Source organism: Cuculus canorus, chromosome 22, assembly GCF_017976375.1.
Source record: "Cuculus canorus isolate bCucCan1 chromosome 22, bCucCan1.pri, whole genome shotgun sequence".
NCBI lineage: Eukaryota > Metazoa > Chordata > Aves > Cuculiformes > Cuculidae > Cuculus > Cuculus canorus.
In genome coordinates, this window is record NC_071422.1 from 8,485,235 (window position 1) to 8,504,399 (window position 19,165).

Here is a 19,165-nt window from a genome sequence, read left to right on the forward strand (position 1 = left end):
GGCGGCGCGGCGGCGGGCACTGATTGGTTGCCGGGGCTCGGCACCGGGCGCTGATTGGCTGCCGAGGTCCGGCGGCTGGCGCGGATTGGGCGGTGTTGGCGCGCGAAGGGGCGCGCGGCGGCGGGGGCCGGGAACAATAGAGCGGAGCAGCGCGGCCCGGCCCGCCATGGCGGACAAGGAAGGTAGGCCGCGGGTCGCGCCGGGACGGGGACACCGGCACCACCTCCCCTCTCACACACACCCTAAAACTGGCGCCGCTCCGAGGGTAACGGGGGCGGCTCCGCCAGGGGGCGCGCGCGGGGGCGGGGCCGCCACACGAGGCCGCCCCCCCCAGTCCCGGGGCCTCCCGGGAGTGGGGCCGGGCGTGGGGCCTGTAGGGGGTCTTTAGGCCTATGTGGGTCCTGAGCCCTGCGGTCGGGGCTCTCTTTGGGCCCTAGGTCCCCGTTTGGGGTCTGGGCACTGGGCCTCTGTCCGGGGTCCAGGCCCTGCCTGGTCCCTGGACACTGTTTGAACTCTGGGCTCCTCTTTGGGGTCAGGGGTCCGGGACCCCCTTTAGGGTGTGAGCCCCTGTTTGGGGTAAGGGGTCTGAGTCCCCGTTTGGGATCTGCGACCCCATTTGGAGTCTGGGGTCTGGAACCCTGTTTATAGTCTGGGCTCCCCTTTGGACTCAGGGGTCTGGTTGCCCGTTTGGGGTCTGGGACCCCGTTTGAGATCTGAGTCCCCTTTTGGGATCTGGGACCCAGATTTGGAATCTGGGGTCTGGGCCTCCATCTGAGGTCTGAGACCCTGTCTGGGGTCTGGAGTCCAGGCGCTGTTTGGGGTGTGGAGCCAAGTGTCTGTTCCCTGAGGACTGTGCCCTCCACTCGCCCACACTTTGGTCCATTTGTGCCCGGTTTATCGGTATGCGTGGGCTCTGGGAGAACAGCAGGAGCGCTGTGCCCGTTGCAGGACATGAGCAGACAAAGTGGGGTCCCCACCGCACAGCCCTGTGCCGCCCGCTGCCCCCAGGGCCCAGCTGTGCCTGTTTTCCCTGTGGAGCAGAGACTGCTGCAGTTGGGGTAGGAAAGTGCCCGAGAGGAACAAGGTAACAGCCTTGGGAAACTGGATTTGGGAACTGGTAGTTCCAGTTGCACCCAGCGTGTGACAGCGCTTACGGGGCCGCTTGCCTTCACACACCTGGACAGCCCGGTTTGCCGTGTCCTGACCCAGCCTGGACAGTGGTCACCGGAGTAAGACCCTGGGTCCCTCCCTAAAATTCGAAAACATGATTTAAGGCAAACCGTTTGAGTATCAAAATATCTGTCTCTGACATCCACCTCCATGGTATCCATGACAGCAAGCTTCCTGTTTCGTTGTGCTGCTTCTGTTAGGGTAGTAAAATTTGACACAGTTAATGTTAATTCTGAGCTTTGTGTCCAGAAACAAGGGTTAGTGCATGCAACAGTGTTTGTAATCATCACACCTCCTCCCCAGGTAGGTGTCAGCAGACCCGGGGGATGTAGTTGACTCTTGGTTCAGACACCCACTCAGTGTTGTGCATCTTGTGAATATGCTCATAAAGGCTAAACACGTGTGTGTTTTTTAAATAAAATCTTCAGCAGCCTTTGATGATGCGGTGGAAGAGCGCGTGATCAACGAGGAGTATAAGATATGGAAGAAGAACACCCCCTTCTTGTACGACCTGGTGATGACGCACGCACTGGAGTGGCCCAGCCTGACTGCTCAGTGGCTTCCAGATGTGACCAGGTAAACAGACCCTTCTGCTTCTCTTTTAAAGTAGAATAAATGGAACTCGAGGATTGCTCTTTGTTAAAGCACCACAGTACACAATTCCTTTCTTCACTTTTTGTACCCTTCCCTTGCCAACAGCAAGCTGAGGACTATGCACACCAGGGAGATAATCAGGGCATTTTTAATTCGGGAAAATGTCTTTTACTACTGAGAAGACATCTTCACACGTGATTTCTTTGTATTCTTCCTGCTTCACCTTCCCCTTTAATAAGCAAAAAGCTACTCAAAAGTAGAACTACAGATAATTTCTCTATAGCCACCAATAGGCACTCAGGCTTCCATAGCGGTGTTTTGCTTGCAGGGAATATTTGTGCCCCTCAGAGTGGTACTTGAGGGGAGCTGGTAGGGTCTCTTACAGGAAGGCATGGAGTGGAGGTCTGTTGGAGTGTTGTGCTGCGAGAATTTTAGCTTGAGACCTTGAAGGAGGTGAGTGCAGGAGAGCAACAATGACTTTGGAGGGTTGTTAGTGTTGGATGCTCTCCTGGCTTAGTATTGTGTAAACCTTTTGTTTCTCATGTAACTGTTGCCTTGCAGGCCCGAGGGCAAAGATTTCAGCATTCACCGGTTGGTCCTGGGCACCCACACTTCAGATGAGCAAAATCACCTGGTGATTGCTAGCGTGCAGCTGCCCAACGATGATGCACAGTTCGATGCCTCACACTATGACAGCGAGAAGGGAGGTGAGAGACCAGAGATGTGGAGCTGGGCAGTTTCAACCATTTTTTCTTTCCCTTCTTAAAAGGACATTTGTCTTTCCTTAAAGCTCAGATATTACTCATCAATTAATCAATTTGTTTTTAAGTGGTACCCTTATCTAACAGACAAATACTGTGTTTTTGAATGTATGTAGTGTCTTAATGATGAAAAAAGAAAGTGGCAGACTTATTGCAAAAGTCGGGGGAACCTCACCCCTCTCTTATTTCTCATTGGGACTTGACATTGAATTCCATGGAGCACGGCTTATTGGTGATTTTATTATCGCTTTTGCGTTACGTCAACACTTCCAGTGGCAAGGTCACTCATATTGAAGAGTATTTTATTTCAGAACACTGTAACCTTTCAAATGTTCTTCTCTTGTCTGAATTCTGCCACCTGATCATTGTGCCAACCCTCCTGGATAAAAAGATGATTGTATTTTGTTGGGTGTATCAGACTCAGATGCAATGTTTTCTGTAATCTTTGCTGGCTGTCGGCATTGCTGCCGGTCAGACATTGCTGATTTTTACAGGCAGAATCAATCTTTCTGCCTGATGAAAGTCTATAACAATCCAATATTTGCTCTTCCTTTTGCCGGAAGCTGGGATTGTGCAATTAGTATTTTGGTCTTTGGGCTTCTGTGAGTTTTTCACAAACACAGTGTTGTCTAGTAAATACGTTGTTTCTATTCTATTTTAGTATTTCTCAAAAGTATACTGCTGCAGTTTAGAACCAAAACAAACGAACTCCCTCCTCTTGCCAGAGCGGTGCTGTAAACGCTGAGTTACCATGACTGTATGTACAAAGCCAAGGTGATTAGTGGTTACGGTACAGTCCTGTGCCTTAAACGCGGTGCAGCATCTTGATTGTACCAGAGCTTTGTTCCACAATGCTGATTTTTGTTATATTTGAAAGTGCAGTTACAACACGTCTGTTTGAAAAGTATACAGCACAGCTGCAGTAACGGCAAGAGTTTTGGATATAGTGAATTGAGATACAATGAATTTGGGGCTCATGGTGTTGAAATAGTAAAAAATTTTGGGGAAGAAATGGTCTCTAACTTGGACTGTGTTCTGATATTTTGATGTTACAGATGTTTAAAACCACATGATATTTGGAAACTGGATTATTTAGTTTCAATTGTTCTTTTGACTGTTCTTTCAAAATAAGTGCTTGGCAGTACCGGTAACTGAGTCTTTGTGTCTTGATCTGAAACAGGCTCATTATTTACAACTACTGAATTCTCATTTCCAGAGTTCGGAGGCTTCGGGTCAGTTAGTGGCAAAATTGAAATTGAAATCAAGATAAACCACGAGGGAGAAGTGAATCGAGCGCGTTACATGCCGCAGAACCCATGCATCATCGCCACGAAGACTCCATCCAGTGACGTCCTTGTCTTTGATTACACCAAACACCCCTCCAAACCAGGTGTCTGCTTCTTCCTTGTGTCTGTGCTTCAGAGATCAGCCAGCCCGTCCTTAAGAAAGGAGGTTAAAAAGTCGTGTGGGTGCACATCGTGTGTGATTTTAGGGGAAAATAGGTATTTAGTTTTGAAGGTTATTTTGTAGGAAGCCTAAGCGTAGGTATCCACTAGGTATCAACAGCAAGGTATGGGTTTTCCTTTTGCTGTTCTAGTGCATGTTTCATTGTGTGTGTTGGAGTCTGCGGTGGTGGAAGGGTGGCCCTCTGTGTGCTGTATCATTTGTTGGGTACCTGAACTGTTGTCTTGATATCCTGTAAGGATATTAACAGTCATTTACCCATCAACTTCTCAAGAGTAACTAGTTCTGCTGCTTGTGAGAGGATCAGAAATGCCTGTCTTGCTTTCAAAGTGCAGTTGGAGATGATGAGAGAAACACTGCAGCAATTTAGAGTGGGCCACTGCTGGGCTATCCAGCCAAAACAAATAGCAGCTTGGAAAGAAACGCAGTGCGTTTTTGTGAAGCTGAGAAGACAAACCACACTCTGTTGTCTTGGTGCATTCTATTTTAATGAGGTGATTCTTCAGCTGGGGAGAAGGCTCCAAAGGGTGGAGGGGGATCCTGTGGGGAATGTCAAAGCAAAGCTTAGCAGAGCACCGTAAAATGTAATGCCAGGTGCTTCAGGATGTGCTGGGAATGGTAGCAGACACTGGAGTTCTTATGCTGCCTCTTTACAGACCCATCTGGAGAGTGTAACCCTGACCTGCGCCTGCGTGGGCACCAGAAGGAAGGTTATGGGCTGTCCTGGAACCCTAACCTGAGTGGGCATTTGCTTAGTGCTTCTGATGATCATGTGAGTACTTCAAACGCAGCCGGGTGCAGTGTGCGCTGTGTCCCGTGGCAGAGGTCAGACACGGGGGCTTGGAGGGGGTGGAGGCAAAGGAGTCTGTTAAAGATGCAATTGTTTGAATTTTTATTTCTTTGAAGACCATTTGCTTATGGGATATTAGTGCTGTTCCGAAAGAAGGCAAAGTGGTGGATGCAAAGACCATCTTCACAGGGCACACAGCAGTGGTGGAAGATGTCTCTTGGCACCTGCTCCACGAATCTCTGTTTGGATCTGTTGCTGATGACCAGAAGCTCATGATGTAAGTGCGGGAGTGTCTTTGGAAACCTAGTGCTCCTTTTCCTCTTTCACATTTGCTCCTCAGTCCCTCGGTAACATGGGACATGAACTTTTGTTTCATTTTCATCTTTTCGCCTTTACAGCTGGGATACTCGGTCAAACAACACCTCCAAGCCTAGCCATTCCGTGGACGCTCACACGGCTGAAGTCAACTGTCTCTCTTTCAATCCCTATAGCGAGTTTATTCTGGCGACAGGCTCAGCTGATAAGGTGCGTCTGCCTTGAGCTTGGAACACACTTACTCAGTTCTGATGTGTAAATGTGGATATCGGTTACTTCAACAAAACATCTGTTTGTTTTTTTCACTAGACTGTCGCTCTGTGGGACCTGAGGAACCTGAAACTGAAGTTGCACTCTTTCGAATCTCATAAAGATGAGATATTTCAGGTATAACGAAACATCTTTATCTATTATACAGGTGGACTTAGTTCTACTCAGCTGTCTGGAAAAAATGTAAAACATTCTTTTCTGCTCTGCGTTTTTATTAAACGCACTTGCACTTAAAAAATCCTGTGTTCTTTTCTCTCCTCTGCTTATAACTTTCTCTCTTATTGCTGTGGGGCAGAGCTCTCTGTGGGCAGGGCTCCGGTAAAGATAGGAGTGCCCAGACAGCCAGGGGTGGAATGTAACAAGGAACTAGTTGAGAGCCTTAACTGCAGCACAGAGGTGAAACACTAGCAGCACAGAGTCAGTGTCAATTATTCATGGCAGCAGATCGAAACAGGGAGGCGCAGTGAAATGACTGCAGTGCTTTCATCTCCTTGGCCTGGACCTGTAGGAAGGGTTTAGCCAGTACCCTTTAATGGGGGTCGCCAAAACATCCTGCGACAACGAACAGTTGCTAATTTTGCTAGTGCAGATATAGAACGTTAACATCATAGGTAGCACGTGCCTAGTGGAGACAGCATTTCTGTCTCCATCTTACGCCTTACTCGGAAGAAAAACATGTAGGGATTTTTCATAGGATTATTGCGTTACCTCCGAATAAACTTACACATGGAATCCCAAAATGTCGGGTTAGTGTGTGGAATCATGTGTTCTTTCTAATCCTGTGATCCTATTAAGGGGTATGTTTTGGAGAGATTTATCTCTAGCAGAAGCAGTAAATGTGAGCTTTTGGGCAGTTATGCTTCATTACAGTGATTTCTTTCCGCGTGTAAACCCTACCTGCCACTGAAGGACTCCACAGCTTCTATCTGTGCAATCCTTGTTAAGGCAGGAGCAGCCAATCCTCTTGAGAGCTGTTTGCACTTTACAACACGTGGCCTTTGTTGGAGGAAAGGTCGCGTGGCCGTTTTTTGGTGTTTGGACGCCTCACTGGTGTTTGGATGTTCACAAACCCATCTCCTGTGTTAGAATATTCTTATTAGCCATATTTGTGTTTCAAGTTAGTATCAAATTGGATTCTCCTAGAGCTTTCATGATACAAACCACAGTGGTGCTTGTTGTGTGTGTCTGTCACGTTTCACCTTTCTGGATTCCTCCTTGTCTGCAGGTTCAGTGGTCTCCCCATAATGAAACCATATTGGCCTCCAGCGGCACCGACCGCCGCCTCAACGTCTGGGACTTGAGGTAAATCCCAAATTAGTCATGTTGGACTGGTGGAATATGATTGATGAATTGCATCTTACTTCAAAAAACAACCAACCTTCTCACCTTTTCATTTCTCCTCCCTCTTTTTGCAGTAAAATTGGAGAGGAGCAATCCCCGGAGGATGCTGAGGATGGACCCCCGGAGCTGCTGGTAAGTTTTTCTTCATCTCATCGACTGTTGTGACCTATTATCAATCTCTGATGTAGAGTTGAAAACATTCCCCTTCTTGTTTCCTCCAATTCTAGTTTATTCACGGTGGTCACACTGCAAAGATATCTGATTTCTCCTGGAATCCAAATGAACCCTGGGTAATTTGTTCTGTATCAGAAGACAATATCATGCAAGTCTGGCAAATGGTGAGTTGTTCAGAAAGGGGCAGGCGGTGGCAGGTGGTGTTGAACTGCTTGGATCTCAGTGTTCCTGGTTTTATCTGCAGCTCTCAGCTGTGTAGCACTGCCTAAATCACCAAGAGGTGGTAAAATCCACTTAAGGTTTGGGCAAAACAGTGGCTTGCAAATACTCAGAAGCTGTTTTGTGTTTCTCATGATTTAAAAAAACCAAAGTACTGATGCAGAAGCACATTTTTCCCTTCTGTGTTTGAGTGAAAAGAATGCGTGTGAAAACTCACAATGAAGTTGAGATTTCTGTTCAGTTATTGTCTTAAAGTATTAAATGTTTGCAAACATCCTCCTGTGGAACAAGAGGGCTGGTGGTGAGCAGGGAACGTTTGCTGGTCCTAAACACCCCGCTGTTGGAGTTCTTGTGTTGCTTGAGGAACCTTTGACAAGGCCCTGCTCCTAGTTTTTGTTTATCTCCAATTGCTTCACAGGGGCTTTGTTCTCAGCAACCTTCCATGTGTAGTCCTTGCGGAAGGTGCTGCTGTGCAAGGCAGAGGACCTGCTAACCATATATGAAATCGTCTGCTCGCTGAAGCTTGCCTTGCCATGGTCTCTGAGGCAGATTTCTATCAGCTACAGTAACTTACAGGGGACTTAAGAACTGTTTTGGGGACGTGGCTGCTATGAAAAGGGTCGTTTGTGTTGCTGCTTTAACGTTAGTGGCCTTGTGGGGTCAGGGATGGGTGTTGTGTATCTGCAGGTGAAGAACGCCAGGACTCTCTGAAGTGTTCTGGCAGATGGAATCCTGTTCCATGTGATGGGAAACGCTTCTCCAGTTCCTCTCTCTCTGTTTTGTAGGCGGAGAACATCTATAATGATGAAGACCCTGAAGGCAGTGTGGATCCAGAAGGCCAAGGATCCTAGATGACAACCTTTTCCTGTTCTTAGTCTTTCTCCTTCTCTTCCTTCTCACCCCAGATACTGACTTAACACTGATTTTGAGACACACGTAGGCTTTGTGTTCACCATCCTCTGTAGATGCCATCGACAGGCTTCAACCCAGACTGCGAGTGCTCCCTGAGGAGAGGCTTGGCCCGGTTCAGCTAGTGCCGCGCTGCAGCTCCTCGGTCACATTTCCTGCAGCAGCCCCTATTTGCAGGACTGGTTGTCCTGCTTTGGCTGCCTTCATCACACAGAGCAACCTTGGTTGTATTGTTTTTTCCTCTTCTGTTTCTCGCTTGCTGCAGCTTTTGCCTAATTTAAACAGCAGTTGGTTCGGCAGAGCTGCCGGCGTGTGCCTAAGTCAGCAGAGAGGACACAACTGTTCGTCCGCTGGCAGCTCGGACACGGAGTGGGGAAAGGCTTGTCCTCTTTAGGACAACTCGGGAGTCTCGGGCTTCCTTAGTTAATCTGTACCTTGTGGATTTTTCTGCCTCTGCGGATGCGAAACAGATTTGCAGGTTCTTGAACTAAAATTAAATTTCATTTTCTGTTTTTTGTCTCTTCTGGTAATTCTGGGTTTTTCATTCCTTCCCTCCTTCTTTCCCCTCTTCTCCCATCTGCTGGGCGCCAGCGGTTTGGATTCCCTAGCTATTCCTGCAGAGCATTGTTCTCCCATGTTTTGGCTCTATTGTGTGTTTCTTGAGCTGTGTTCTCACATGTGTTTCTTTCCTTTCTGTGAAATGGTTTTTAAAACTTGGGGCTGCCCCCAAGTTGTGAAGGTGTGTGTGCCACCAGCCAATGCCCCGTGGGCGGCATCGCCGCTCACCTGAAACCCCGCTGGTAGCTGGTATCCCTAAAGCAAATTCAACGTGGCTGAACACCTTTGTTAGGAGTTAGTCCGTGACCACGAGTTGTGCACCTCTCCCTCGGGGCGTCCCGGCCCACCAGCAGCCTGTCCTCTCCGTGCTCCTCATCACCAATGGTGTGTAAGTGCTTCAGATGGAATAAATTTTTTCTACGTAAATGCTGTGTAGGCTTGTCATTCTTGTGTTAATATTTTCCTCCTGCATTAACTCCTCTCTCCAGGGTGAACTCTGCCTCTTCAGGAGGCGGAGAGAGCAAGGGTGTTGCCTCTGCCCCCGTGTCCTGTGAGACTGGGTGCTGGGATAGATGTTCCTTTGTAACAGATGGATGCTTCTGCCCTTTGTGTTAGTGCTGCTTTTTTGTGACATGAGGAAATGAGTTCTCGCTGTCCCGGAGCAGCCAGGAAGGCACTGAGGTGCCCTGTCCCCGTGGGGCGCGCTGCACTCTGTGTTCATGGTCAACCTGTATCTCTTAGCACAGAACTATTGTTTTTTGAGTGCAGCATGATTAGTTTGATACCAGGACACGAGCTTGTTATTTCTGCTCTGACAGACAGCTATAGGAATAAAAAGGATCTTAAACTCTGACCTTTATTTTCAGTGTGAGACTACATAAAGTGGAAGCCTAATCTCCACACACTGTTTCAGTGGCCTGGGGTGGAGCCTGTCCCCAAAACAGTAGAGAGCCTTGGAATATAAAAGAAAATCCTGTTAAAGGGTAGAGCTTCTTTGCATGTAAACTTCAAAAATCCACCCGTACCCCTGCCTTCCATAACGCTTTCTGCACAGGCTCACCCGACCCACCCAGGAACACGACCGGGGACGTTCCCAAACAGCGAAACACATCTGTTCTTTTGCATCCACGTCCATTGTTCAGTGCAAGTACTTTCTGCTCCTTTGTGGAAAAGCAGTTTCACGACAGCAGTGCCTTGAGAAATACAGACAAGTGAATGATTGTCCGGTATTCCTGATGTGTGGCTGCTGTGCGTCAGGATGAGCAGCAAGAGGAGACGTCCCTGCAGGTGCCTCTGTCCTTTACTGCTGCTACAGCAAGAAGTTCATCACTCCTAGCAGTCCTGGTCAGCTTTTTCTTCCGATTTGCAAAGGTGTCCGTAGATTTCTAAGCAGCCCCTGTATCAGGAGAAAGTGCGTTTAGACTAGAACGTGCACGTAAGCAGCCTGGTTGGAGAGAACAGGGCAGGGGCAGGGACGCTATTTCTGACATCCTTTTCGTAATATGGAAGTATCTAGGAAACAAACTGGCTCAGGACAGGGTTGTGTGAGCGTGCGGACCTGGCCCTCGGCAAACAGACCAGCACTAACAGGAGGGAATGTCACTTTTAAACTGAGCTATGGAGGCGGCAGCTCGGGGCCACCCTTAACTCTGAGGTCCCTGGTACAAATGGGAAACTCGATGAGGTGTCCTGGCACGCAAGAGGCGTCGGGAGCTATCACTTCCAGGGATGGTGATTTGTAGGTTGCCAGGAGTCAAGAGGCTCCGCTGCTGCCCCAGGTTAATCCTGGTCTGTGATTCAGACCAGTGATTGAGAAGGGCTACAAGCAGTGAACATGTGGAGTTGTTTGGATCTGGTCTGAATTGCGGACACAGTTACTCTTGTTTCTGCGTCTTGCAACGCCTGCTTCTTGGAAAGCCACCTCCACTCCTGCTTACAGCAATTTCCACCAAATCCCTGTTTGCTGGGTGGTCAAAGGTCTGGAGTTCCCATTGTGCAGCCCTTCCGGACCCGTTGCTCACCCACCCGCTGCACCTGGGCCCAGGAGCAAAACCCCTGGTGTCCCACAGCTCTGTGACCACCACCGATCTCCACCATCCTCCTCCTCCCAGCCCTCCTCAGCCCCTCTGCACCACTGGGATGAGGCACAAACGGACTTGTAGATGGAGAGCTCCCGGTGGAGACTGGTCCGCAGCTCCTCCAGTTCTTGGTTCTTGCGCTGTTGGAGCTGGACTCCGTTCTTCAGCTCCTTCAGCCTGTCCTCCAGCTCCTCAACCTGCTCCTGCGGAGTGAGAAGAGGAGCTGGATGAGGTGGGGGAGGAAGGCTGCCCGTGCTTCTGCTGGCGGGCTGCCTGTGGCTGGAGTTGGCTGGACAAGCACAGCCAGGCTGATGGCTCTGCAAAAACGCTTTGCTTTATGACGAAGGTGGGAGCGCGGTCTGGGCTGCGCGGGATCCTCAGGCCACGCTCAGCTTGCTCGTTTGTCTCCTGGGCTACTTTGTGTGTTTAGAGAAGCTGTCAGAACTGCATAAACGCAGGAATAGGGAAAAGATAAACAAGGAATGTGAGAAAAAGAAAAGGTGGAGGCACATCAGAGATGATCCAACATTCTGTTCTCCAAGGGAGTGTGGCCCTGAATCCAAGAGGAGTGGTGTGGTGGGTCGTGGTGACCTGGACCCCAGCCAGGAGGGGAGGAGAAGCACAGGAGCGGGATGCAGCTTCCAGAAGCTGCTCGGAGCCAGGCTGGGAGGAGGCAGCAGTTATGAGCTGAGAACAGAGAGTGTTGAAATGGGGGAGATTAATTGTGGAGCCTCTTTGCCAACTGTGCTCTTGGAGATATTGAATTGCCTTTGCGCTCAGGACGAGCTCCTCGGGTGGCACAGCCAGAAATAACCCTCCAGGGAGACAGCTCGGCCCCAGGCTGCGGCACAGGAGTGGGACCCTTCTTGGCAGTGGGGAGGGCAGGATCTGCCCTGGCAGGGCTGGGCTTCTGAAGAAAAGCCACTTTCATTTAAAACCGGCTTTTCCAAGCACCTTAGCTCAGCAAACTGCACCTCAGTGCAAGCTGTGGGAAACCTGTGGTGCTGGCGCTCAGCAGCACCGCTCAGCTCCACCACCGGCACGCTCTGGGAAGGAATCCCCCATGCTCTCGCCTCATCCCTGGTGGCTGGGGCTGTTTCCAAGGAATGGGGCAAAACCGAGTGAGAATATAACCAGGAGAAAGCTTTATCTGGCAGTTCATTGGATGAATACCCAACATTTTCACACCACATCCCTGGAACCTGGTGTTGGCCCCTCGACCAGGGGCTGCTGCTTCTCCCAGCTCGTGCCAGGGCAGGGGATGCATTTGGCTTTAACCAGCAGGAGATGTTCTACCCCATCCCTGTCCTCCTCCACCTCTTGACCCTACCAGCAAGACCTTCATCAGCCACACTTCACTGGCTGCAGAAAATGACTCCCCACTCTCTAAACGAGACGGGACAAGGGACATACCCGGTACTGCCCAACTTCTTCATCCCGCTTCTGCTTGACGAGGACGATCTGCTCCTCCAGGCTGCGGTTCTGCAGCCGCAGACGGCTGACCTCGCCCTGCAAGGGCCGCAGGGCTTCCCGCATGCCCTGGATCTGCCCCTGCATCTCCTGCAGTGCCTTCGCCCCCGCCTCGCGTCTCTCCAGCAGCCGCAGCAGCTGAGGCTCGTAGTGCTCCTCCAGACCCCGACGGCTCTCGGCCACAAAGCTTTCAAACTCCATGGAGAGCCGGCGGCTCTCCTGCAGGTACAGGTTATCCTGCCGACACGGCGGCATCTCCAGCTGTTGCCTCAAAGCCTCCTTCTCCTTCTCACAGGTCTCCTTCAGCTGGGACAGTTCGCTGGAGAGCTGCCCGGCCTGGGTCTCCAGCTCGCCCTGGTACGCAGCGTGCTGGGAGAGGTCGTGCCGCCGGCTCTCCAGCTGGTACTGGCAGGCCACGCACTCCTTCGTCACCTTGAACAGCTTCTGCTTGATCTGCCGGATCTCATCCTTCAGGTTGTCCCTCTCCAGCTCCACCTTGGCCAGCAGCCGGCAAGCCGCCTGGATCTCCTCGTGGGCATGGCGGATCTCCTGCAGCGCCGGCTCCCGGAGCTGGCTCAGCTCCGCAATCAGGCCGTCTCGCTCTTTCTCCAGCTGCTCAACAGCTTCGATGCACTCTTGGAAGTAGTCCCCGAGCTCTTCCAGGGTCAGGTACGGATGCTCCGTGCCATCCGCACCCAGGGGGCTGCCTGCCCCCTCTGCATCCGTGTCCAGTGGGATCCCTGCCCCATCTGCATCCGCATCCACCGGGACCCCTGCTCCATCTGTGTCCATGTACAGAAGGGTCCCTGCTCCATCTGCATCCACATCCAGTGGGATTCCTGCTGCATCCACATCCAGGGGGATCTCTACTCTGTCTATCTCCACATCCAGTGGGATTCCTGCTGCATCCACATCCAGGGGGATCTCTACTCTCTCTACCTCCACATCCAGTGGGATTCCTGCTGCATCCACATCCAGGGCGATCTCTACTCTGTCTACCTCCACATCCAGTGGGTTTCCTGCTGCATCCACATCCAGGGGGATCTCTACTCTGTCTGCATCCACGTCCAGCGTGATTCCTGCCACATCCACATCCAGCGGGATCTTGGCCCTGGCTGCATCCTCATCCAGCTGGGGTCCCGGCTCATTTAGCTCCAACAAAGCGTCCTCACCATCTGCCCCATCTCCAGTGGGCATCACCCCCACCGCCGGGTCTAATGGGCTGCGCAAAAAGTCCGGGTGTGGAGCAGCACCTACAGCTGCTCCCTGCGGGGCTGAGGATGCTCCAGCTTCATCCAGCTGCAGCTCCGGAGGGGGCTCGGGCTCTGCCATCAGGTCCCTGGAAAGGAAAGGAGATGTGAACCAGAGCAATGAGTGTAGCGGGTCTCAGCCCTTCCTCCCTGCACTGAGAGACGCGGGTGCCCCATGGCAGGGGATGCCCTCGCTGGGACCCGCTGCTGTCCCCGTGTCACCACAGACTCTGCAAAGCGGTCAGAGCTGCGCTGCCTCGCTCTGATGACAACTCCAACCCAAACCATCAGTTTTGGCACGAGCCAAAACAAGAGGAAAACCCCTCTAAAAGTGACTGACTGTGATAGAAGAAGAGCAAGGGATGCAAACCCAGACCCCGAAGCCAAGAGCTGCCCTGGTGCCGATGGGAACTGCCCGCTGTGCTGTGGCCGATCTCTCCCCGTGGCACGGGTGCGGCTGGCGAGACGAGAGCGCGGCTGTGCCGGTCTCCCACTTGGGGTGCCGAGCACCTCGCCAGCGTGGGCACTGCCTGTAAAACTTGTGAGGATTTTAGCAGTGTGGGATAACCTCACGGCAAGGGAATGCGCTGCTGGAGCGCAGGCGGGCTCTGGAGTGGCTGAGCTGGAGTCAAGCACCGCACGCACAGCGCCCGAGCAACCGGCAGCTTCTGCAGCAGCAGCACCCGCTCGGCTTTGCAGCGTCATCCGATCCCATCATTGTCCCCAGCCCCGGTACCTGCAGCTGCCACCACCGAACACTCGCATCTCATGTTCGCCCGGGCGCTCTTTGGGGTAGGATGGAGAGGACAACCCTCGGGATGAGTCAGGGGCTTTTCCTGCCCTCTCCAGGGGCCGAGGCTGGTGGGTTTGGTGTGAGGATGCCCTCACCTCCCGGCCACGCCGCTGAGCTCATGTCTAGTCATCCCCCAAGGAATGAGCGCAGGCTGGCACTCGCGGGCAGCCCTCCGCTCGCCCCAATGGCTTTAAGGAAAGAACGGATTTTCACCGATACTTTGTCTCCTAATAAGGTAGTTTTGGGCAGCGATGACACATCGCAGCTCGGACTCGGCGGCTGGAGAGGGGGCAGCGCCTGGAAAGGTGGGGAGAGGGCTCCGCTTCTTTTTTTCCTCGTCCTCCTCCAGTGCCAGTGCTTATTTTCCAAAGTTATCAGCTCTGCTCTGCATCGGTGGGGCAGGAGGAGAGGCCACCGTCCCACCCTCACCGCAGGGCGTGGGGGCTTCTCCCACCCACCACCCCTCACCCCAGGGTCCCCAGCGCTCCTGGGTGCCCCCAAGGGGCTGTTCCCCCCCCACACCCCGAGGGTCCAGGGATGCTCCCTGGGTGCTGAACCCCAGACCCTCTGCCCCACGCGTGCACCCCAGGGCTGGGCAGCCCCCTCACCTGCCCCATATCCCTCACGCTCCCGAGGCTCCCGTGCCCCCAGGACCCCCCGGCAGACGCAGCCCCCCCTGCGCTCCCCCCGGGCAGCTCTCACCTTGCTCCCCTGGAGCCCAGCGCCTCCGGCTCTGCGCTGCACATGGGCTTAGCATGGGGCGGGGGGCAGTTATTAATAAACAGGGTTGGAAATCAGACTCCCCGCAGCCTGGGCACCGCCTGCAGTGCCAGCTGCGGGTGACAGCCTTCCTCCGCCCCGGAGAGCAGCAGCAGCAAGTGGAGGAGGAGGAGGAAGAGGAGGAGGGCGGGGAAGGCCAAGCCTCCTGCATCCCTGGCAGAGGCAGCCGCTGCAGGCAGCCTCGCATCCCTGGGGAGCAGCCCCGCAGCCCCCAGCGCGCTCCAGCTGCTCCCACCCATCATTTAAAGCTGAAGTTTGCTTTGTGCAGCAGCAAACCTGCCCCTTCCCGGGAGCTGCGGGGCCTCATCCTGCCAGGGAGCAAGGCAGGGTGCTGGGCAGGGATGGGGACAGTGGGTGCTGGGCGGTGGCCCCTGGAGTGCGCTGGGTTTGCTCGGGCACGGGCGGCTGGAAGGGGAAGCGCCAAGTGATGCTGCACACGCGGCCTCATCCTGCGCCCAGAATGGAGTGCTGGTCCGGGCACTGGTGGCTGGAGATGCCCTCCTTTGGTGTTCAAGTATATTAATGTATTAAATACCAATAACCCATGGGGTTGAGATGCCCGGGTCAGCCCTGTGAGCCCCGCAGTGATGCCAGAGCAGCCCCCACTTCCCCTCCCACCCGCAGTCCATCCCTGCTGCCCCGTTCCCTCGCTCTGGGGATGGAGCTGGCGGTGCTGGGCTGTGCCTGCGGTGACGCTGCCCGCGCTGCCCACAGCCCTGCTTTCCCACCTCTGCTCACCCACCATCCCCTGCTTTCCGGCAGTGCCATCCCCACCCTGGCGCTCCAGCTCTTGTATTATTGGCATCTATTTGTATCAAATACTTATTTTAGGTCTGGTGCTGGGTTGGCGTGGGCACAGCGGCCCGGGGTCACCCCCGCCGAACCAGAGCCAGCGCAGCCTACCTCTGCCGGGGCCCGATCCTGCCCGCTGCCTCCGCGGATCAGGAAGTTGGCGCTCGCCACTCAGGAAGCCACCAGCTTACGTGCCCCAAAACCACCCGCAACGTGCGCCACAGCTTGCAACATCACCCAGTGCCACCCCGTCCCTGCGTCACCCACGCCATCACCCACGGTGTCACCCACACCATCACCCACGCTGTCCCATGCTGTCCCCCACACCATCACCCACGCTGTCCCATGCCGTCCCCCACCCCATCTCCCGCGCTGTCCCCCACACCTTGCCCATGCCACGCTCGCTGCTGCGCTGCCAGAACCAGGTTTAAAATACCCGTGCACGTCCATCCCGTGGGAGCAGAGCTTTAAAAGGAAAAGGCAGATTTGGGTGGGTTTTTTTCTTTCTTTTTTGGATCCCGTCTCTGTTTCCAGCCTGACCCACCTTCCTTTTATCCCTTTTTTTCCATGAAGCGCCTCTATTTGTGCCGAGACTTTTGACTCAGTAGGAGAGGAATGCTGTTAATTCACACGAGTTGTGTGTATAAATATCTATCTTGAGCTCGAGCTGTGGGTCGTTGTGGGTCCCACAACCCTTGGCGGGGACGGAGGGGCAATGGCAGCGGCCGAGGCCGCTTGGGTTTATCTGGTGGGCTGCCAAGCGCAGGGTGCGGATTGAGGAGGCTCAGCTGTTCTCGCTCCGTAAGAGGATACCCCGGCCCCGCGCGGGGCTGTTTTGTGGATATAACCAGGCAACGGCCGGCTCGGGTGTCATCGCTTGGACCCCGGTGCGCTCGGCAGAGCCTGGATGCTGCGGGCACGCGCTGGGCCCAGCCGGTGCGGAGAGATGCTGGCGTATGCGAACCAGCGTGGACTTTGCTCTGGTAAACAGGGCTGGTGGAGAGTTATCAGCGGCACTGCTGGAAGGGAAAGGAAAAGGCAGGAGAGTCACCCACGGCCGCGGGTCACTGCCTCTCCTCCCGTGACCTGGTGCTGCTGCTGCCATCCCACTTCCCAGTGGAATTTTCCTTCCTGCCACGCATGGCAGATCTGCCCCGAGGGCAGGGATGGAGCTGGCGTCGCAGCCTCACCACCTTGGCACCAGCACCACCACCCTGGCACCACCACAGCAGCTCTGGCTGTCCCCATGCTGTCCCCAGCAACTCTAGGGACAGGCTTGATGTTCCCACCAACACCTCCCTGGCCTCGAGGCCTCCTCAGCCAGAGGTTCAGGGCGCCCAGCCTGCCCAAACCCCGGTGCCGATGGGATTTGGCAGCGGAGGACCTGGGCGAGGCCGCCAGCCCGGTGCTTTCCATGCTCAGTGTGTTTGTCAAGGGTGCGGGGCTCTGGTGCCGGGTTTGGCCCCCGCGCGCAGGACCTGCAATCTGACCCCAGGAGGAAAGTGTGATTCACTGCCGGAGCTGGGAGCGCGTCCAGGGAAGGATGCTGGCTCCGAGGGCGGCAGCACCATGCGCTCCCACCCAGCCCTCGCGAGGTGGCCTCTTCGCCCTGGCGGGGCGCGAGGTCCCAGACAAAGCCAAAGCAGCTGTGGCTGTACGGGGACGGCACCCAGGAGCCTTCGCCCAGGCCTGGGGGGGTTGGATGCCCCTGATCCCTTGGGAACAACCAGTCTCATTTGCCTCCTACATCAGTTTCCCCGGCTGAGGGCTGGGAATGGTCCTCCCTCGGGTCCCACCAGCAGGGATGCAGGGATGCTGTGGGGATGCTGCCGTGGGAGCTGGCGCAGGACACGGCTGTGTCCGAGGAGCTGCACCTGAGCTCTCATCCTCCACCTGCCATGGAGATGCCAGACCGGGCTTAATACTCCCAGCGCAGCAGCCTGGGAGCAGATCCTTCAGAGAGAAGAGAGGTCGTGGAGGAGGAAAAGGGTCAGTGTGGGCATGGGCCCAGCAAGGGCAAAGATGAAAGGGGAGCCCCGAAGGCCCCATCAGCCTCACAGGGACCTTGGGAGCCCCATGGGAGCAGGGCCAGAGCCTGCGCTCCGGCCACAGGCGCCAGCGGCTCCCGCTTATCTGGGTGCCACGTCCCGCTCCGCCCGCAGCGAGGGGGGACGAGGAAAGAGCCATTCCTGCCTCAGCTGCTCCCGAGGGGGACACAGCCCAGAGAGGGGAGCAGAATAGGGATGAGTGGGGGTCCGGGCGCAGGAACCGAGCACCGCAGCCCCTGCCAGCGCTCCTGCTTCCGCATCGCGCTCCTTCAGCCTTATCTTTGCTCAGCCCAGATACCAGGGCGAAACATTTGTGTCAAGGCTGTCTGTCCCGGCAGCTCCTACGGCAGCGCCCACGTGTGTGCCACCCCATGCCATGGCTTTTGGGTGCCCTGAGCAGTGCTCCCGCGGCGCCCACCACAGCGTGTGCACTTGTGTGTGTGTGTGTGTCTGTGCACACGCGTGTGCACAGCCCAGCGTGCATGGACAGCCCCGTGGCAAGGGACCCCTCTTGTTTGCAGCCTGTGTGCCTGTGCGATGGAGCCGGCAGGGGCCGGCGTGGCAGCGTCAGGAGCCCCCTTCCCCCGGCTCCCGCTGCCAGCCCCGCTCTGGCTGTGCCGGAGGATTTCACGTCCCGAGCCTGAGGCTGCCCTGTGCCATCAGCCCTGCTCGGCGCCTGCCACCAGCCCATGGGGCACTTCTGGAGCAGATCAGTTGATGTGACCATGACACCCCACTGGCACCAAGGTGGTACCAATCCCGTGGGCTTCCCCTTTGCGTCAATTCCAAACGCTCACATGGGAGCAGGAGCTGCGTCTGGGACACTGCCAGCGTGGGCAATGCCACAATGGATCTGGCCCTTCCCAGCATGAGGGACTTGGGCAGGAGGCAACTGCTGCTCGTCGCCCTCTCCACGTGCACCGTACCGGAGTGAGGAGCCGCTGGCATTGACCCTTCCGATGCCATTATTGCCCAGGCCTCCTTTTATAAAGCCTGTTTTTAAGCCAGAGAGCGCAGTGCACATATCAAGCTCCACAGCAGAGTCCCTGTGTCCCAACGATCACTGGCGGAGTCCCTGCCACCCGGGTGCCGGCAGAGAGGACTCGTCACTGGGTTTTTCCATATCCTGGGGCAGGTGAGAGGGAGCAGCGTCTCCTGTCCCACAGGAGAGACTGGCAGCTGTTCCTGCTGGGGGATGCAGCAGGGTGGGAAGCGGCAACCGCAGGGCTCAGCAGCCAAGCAAGGACCTTGTCCTGGCTGCCCGCGAGTGCCGGAGGTGTTAATGACTAACGAGGGAGCAGCCATCCCTGCTGCTGCCCTGGCGAGGGGACAGGGACAGAGGGATCGCTGAGCACACCCCGCCGCGACGGCTGCACCAACCTCGTGCCA

General features: G+C 54.8%; 2 protein-coding genes across 7 annotated transcripts; one reads left to right on the forward strand and one right to left on the reverse strand.

Annotated features, from left to right (window-relative positions):
* The first annotated feature begins 72 nt into the window (after nt 1-72).
* Nucleotides 73-8,526, forward strand: RBBP4 (RB binding protein 4, chromatin remodeling factor). Of its 2 annotated transcripts, none has more exons than XM_054086613.1 (12): nt 73-182; nt 1,599-1,746; nt 2,326-2,471; nt 3,742-3,915; nt 4,646-4,761; nt 4,896-5,056; nt 5,178-5,304; nt 5,404-5,481; nt 6,590-6,666; nt 6,780-6,837; nt 6,933-7,043; nt 7,884-8,526. In XM_054086613.1, the coding sequence occupies exons 1-12, from the start codon at nt 167-169 to the stop codon at nt 7,947-7,949; spliced, it is 1,278 nt and encodes a 425-aa protein (XP_053942588.1). In that variant the 5' UTR covers nt 73-166; the 3' UTR covers nt 7,950-8,526. The 2 variants fall into 2 exon arrangements, with proteins under 2 accessions (XP_053942588.1, XP_053942589.1); XM_054086614.1 differs by having other exon boundaries at nt 96-182; nt 1,602-1,746.
* Nucleotides 8,527-9,418: 892 nt separating this feature from the next.
* SYNC (syncoilin, intermediate filament protein) lies at nt 9,419-16,645 on the reverse strand. 5 transcript variants are annotated; one of them, XM_054086389.1, is made up of 5 exons: nt 16,273-16,645; nt 16,114-16,193; nt 12,057-13,452; nt 10,722-10,846; nt 9,419-9,961 (listed from the first exon to the last, which is right to left on the reverse strand). In XM_054086389.1, the coding sequence occupies exons 2-5, from the start codon at nt 16,176-16,178 to the stop codon at nt 9,898-9,900; spliced, it is 1,650 nt and encodes a 549-aa protein (XP_053942364.1). In that variant the 5' UTR covers nt 16,179-16,193; nt 16,273-16,645; the 3' UTR covers nt 9,419-9,897. The 5 variants fall into 5 exon arrangements, with proteins under 5 accessions (XP_053942364.1, XP_053942369.1, XP_053942368.1 ...); XM_054086394.1 differs by lacking the exon at nt 16,114-16,193 and having other exon boundaries at nt 16,273-16,644; XM_054086393.1 differs by lacking the exons at nt 16,114-16,193; nt 16,273-16,645 and adding an exon at nt 15,840-15,891.
* Nucleotides 16,646-19,165: the final 2,520 nt, after the last annotated feature.

Excerpts from the sequence above, each read along its gene's own strand:
- RBBP4 (XM_054086613.1), top strand. Across the intron at positions 2,472-3,741 it reads CTATGACAGCGAGAAGGGAG|AGTTCGGAGGCTTCGGGTCA; the intron begins GTGAGAGACCAG and ends TCTCATTTCCAG. Across the intron at positions 3,916-4,645 it reads CAAACACCCCTCCAAACCAG|ACCCATCTGGAGAGTGTAAC; the intron begins GTGTCTGCTTCT and ends GCCTCTTTACAG.
- SYNC (XM_054086389.1), bottom strand. The coding sequence starts at position 16,178 with ATGGACGTGCACGGGTATTTTAAACCTGGTTCTGGCAGCGCAGCAGCG. Across the intron at positions 13,453-16,113 it reads GCGAGCGTGGCATGGGCAAG|GGACCTGATGGCAGAGCCCG; the intron begins GTGTGGGGGACA and ends TTTCCTTTCCAG. Across the intron at positions 9,962-10,721 it reads CGGGAGCTCTCCATCTACAA|GGGCTGCTTAGAAATCTACG; the intron begins GTCCGTTTGTGC and ends CTCCTGATACAG.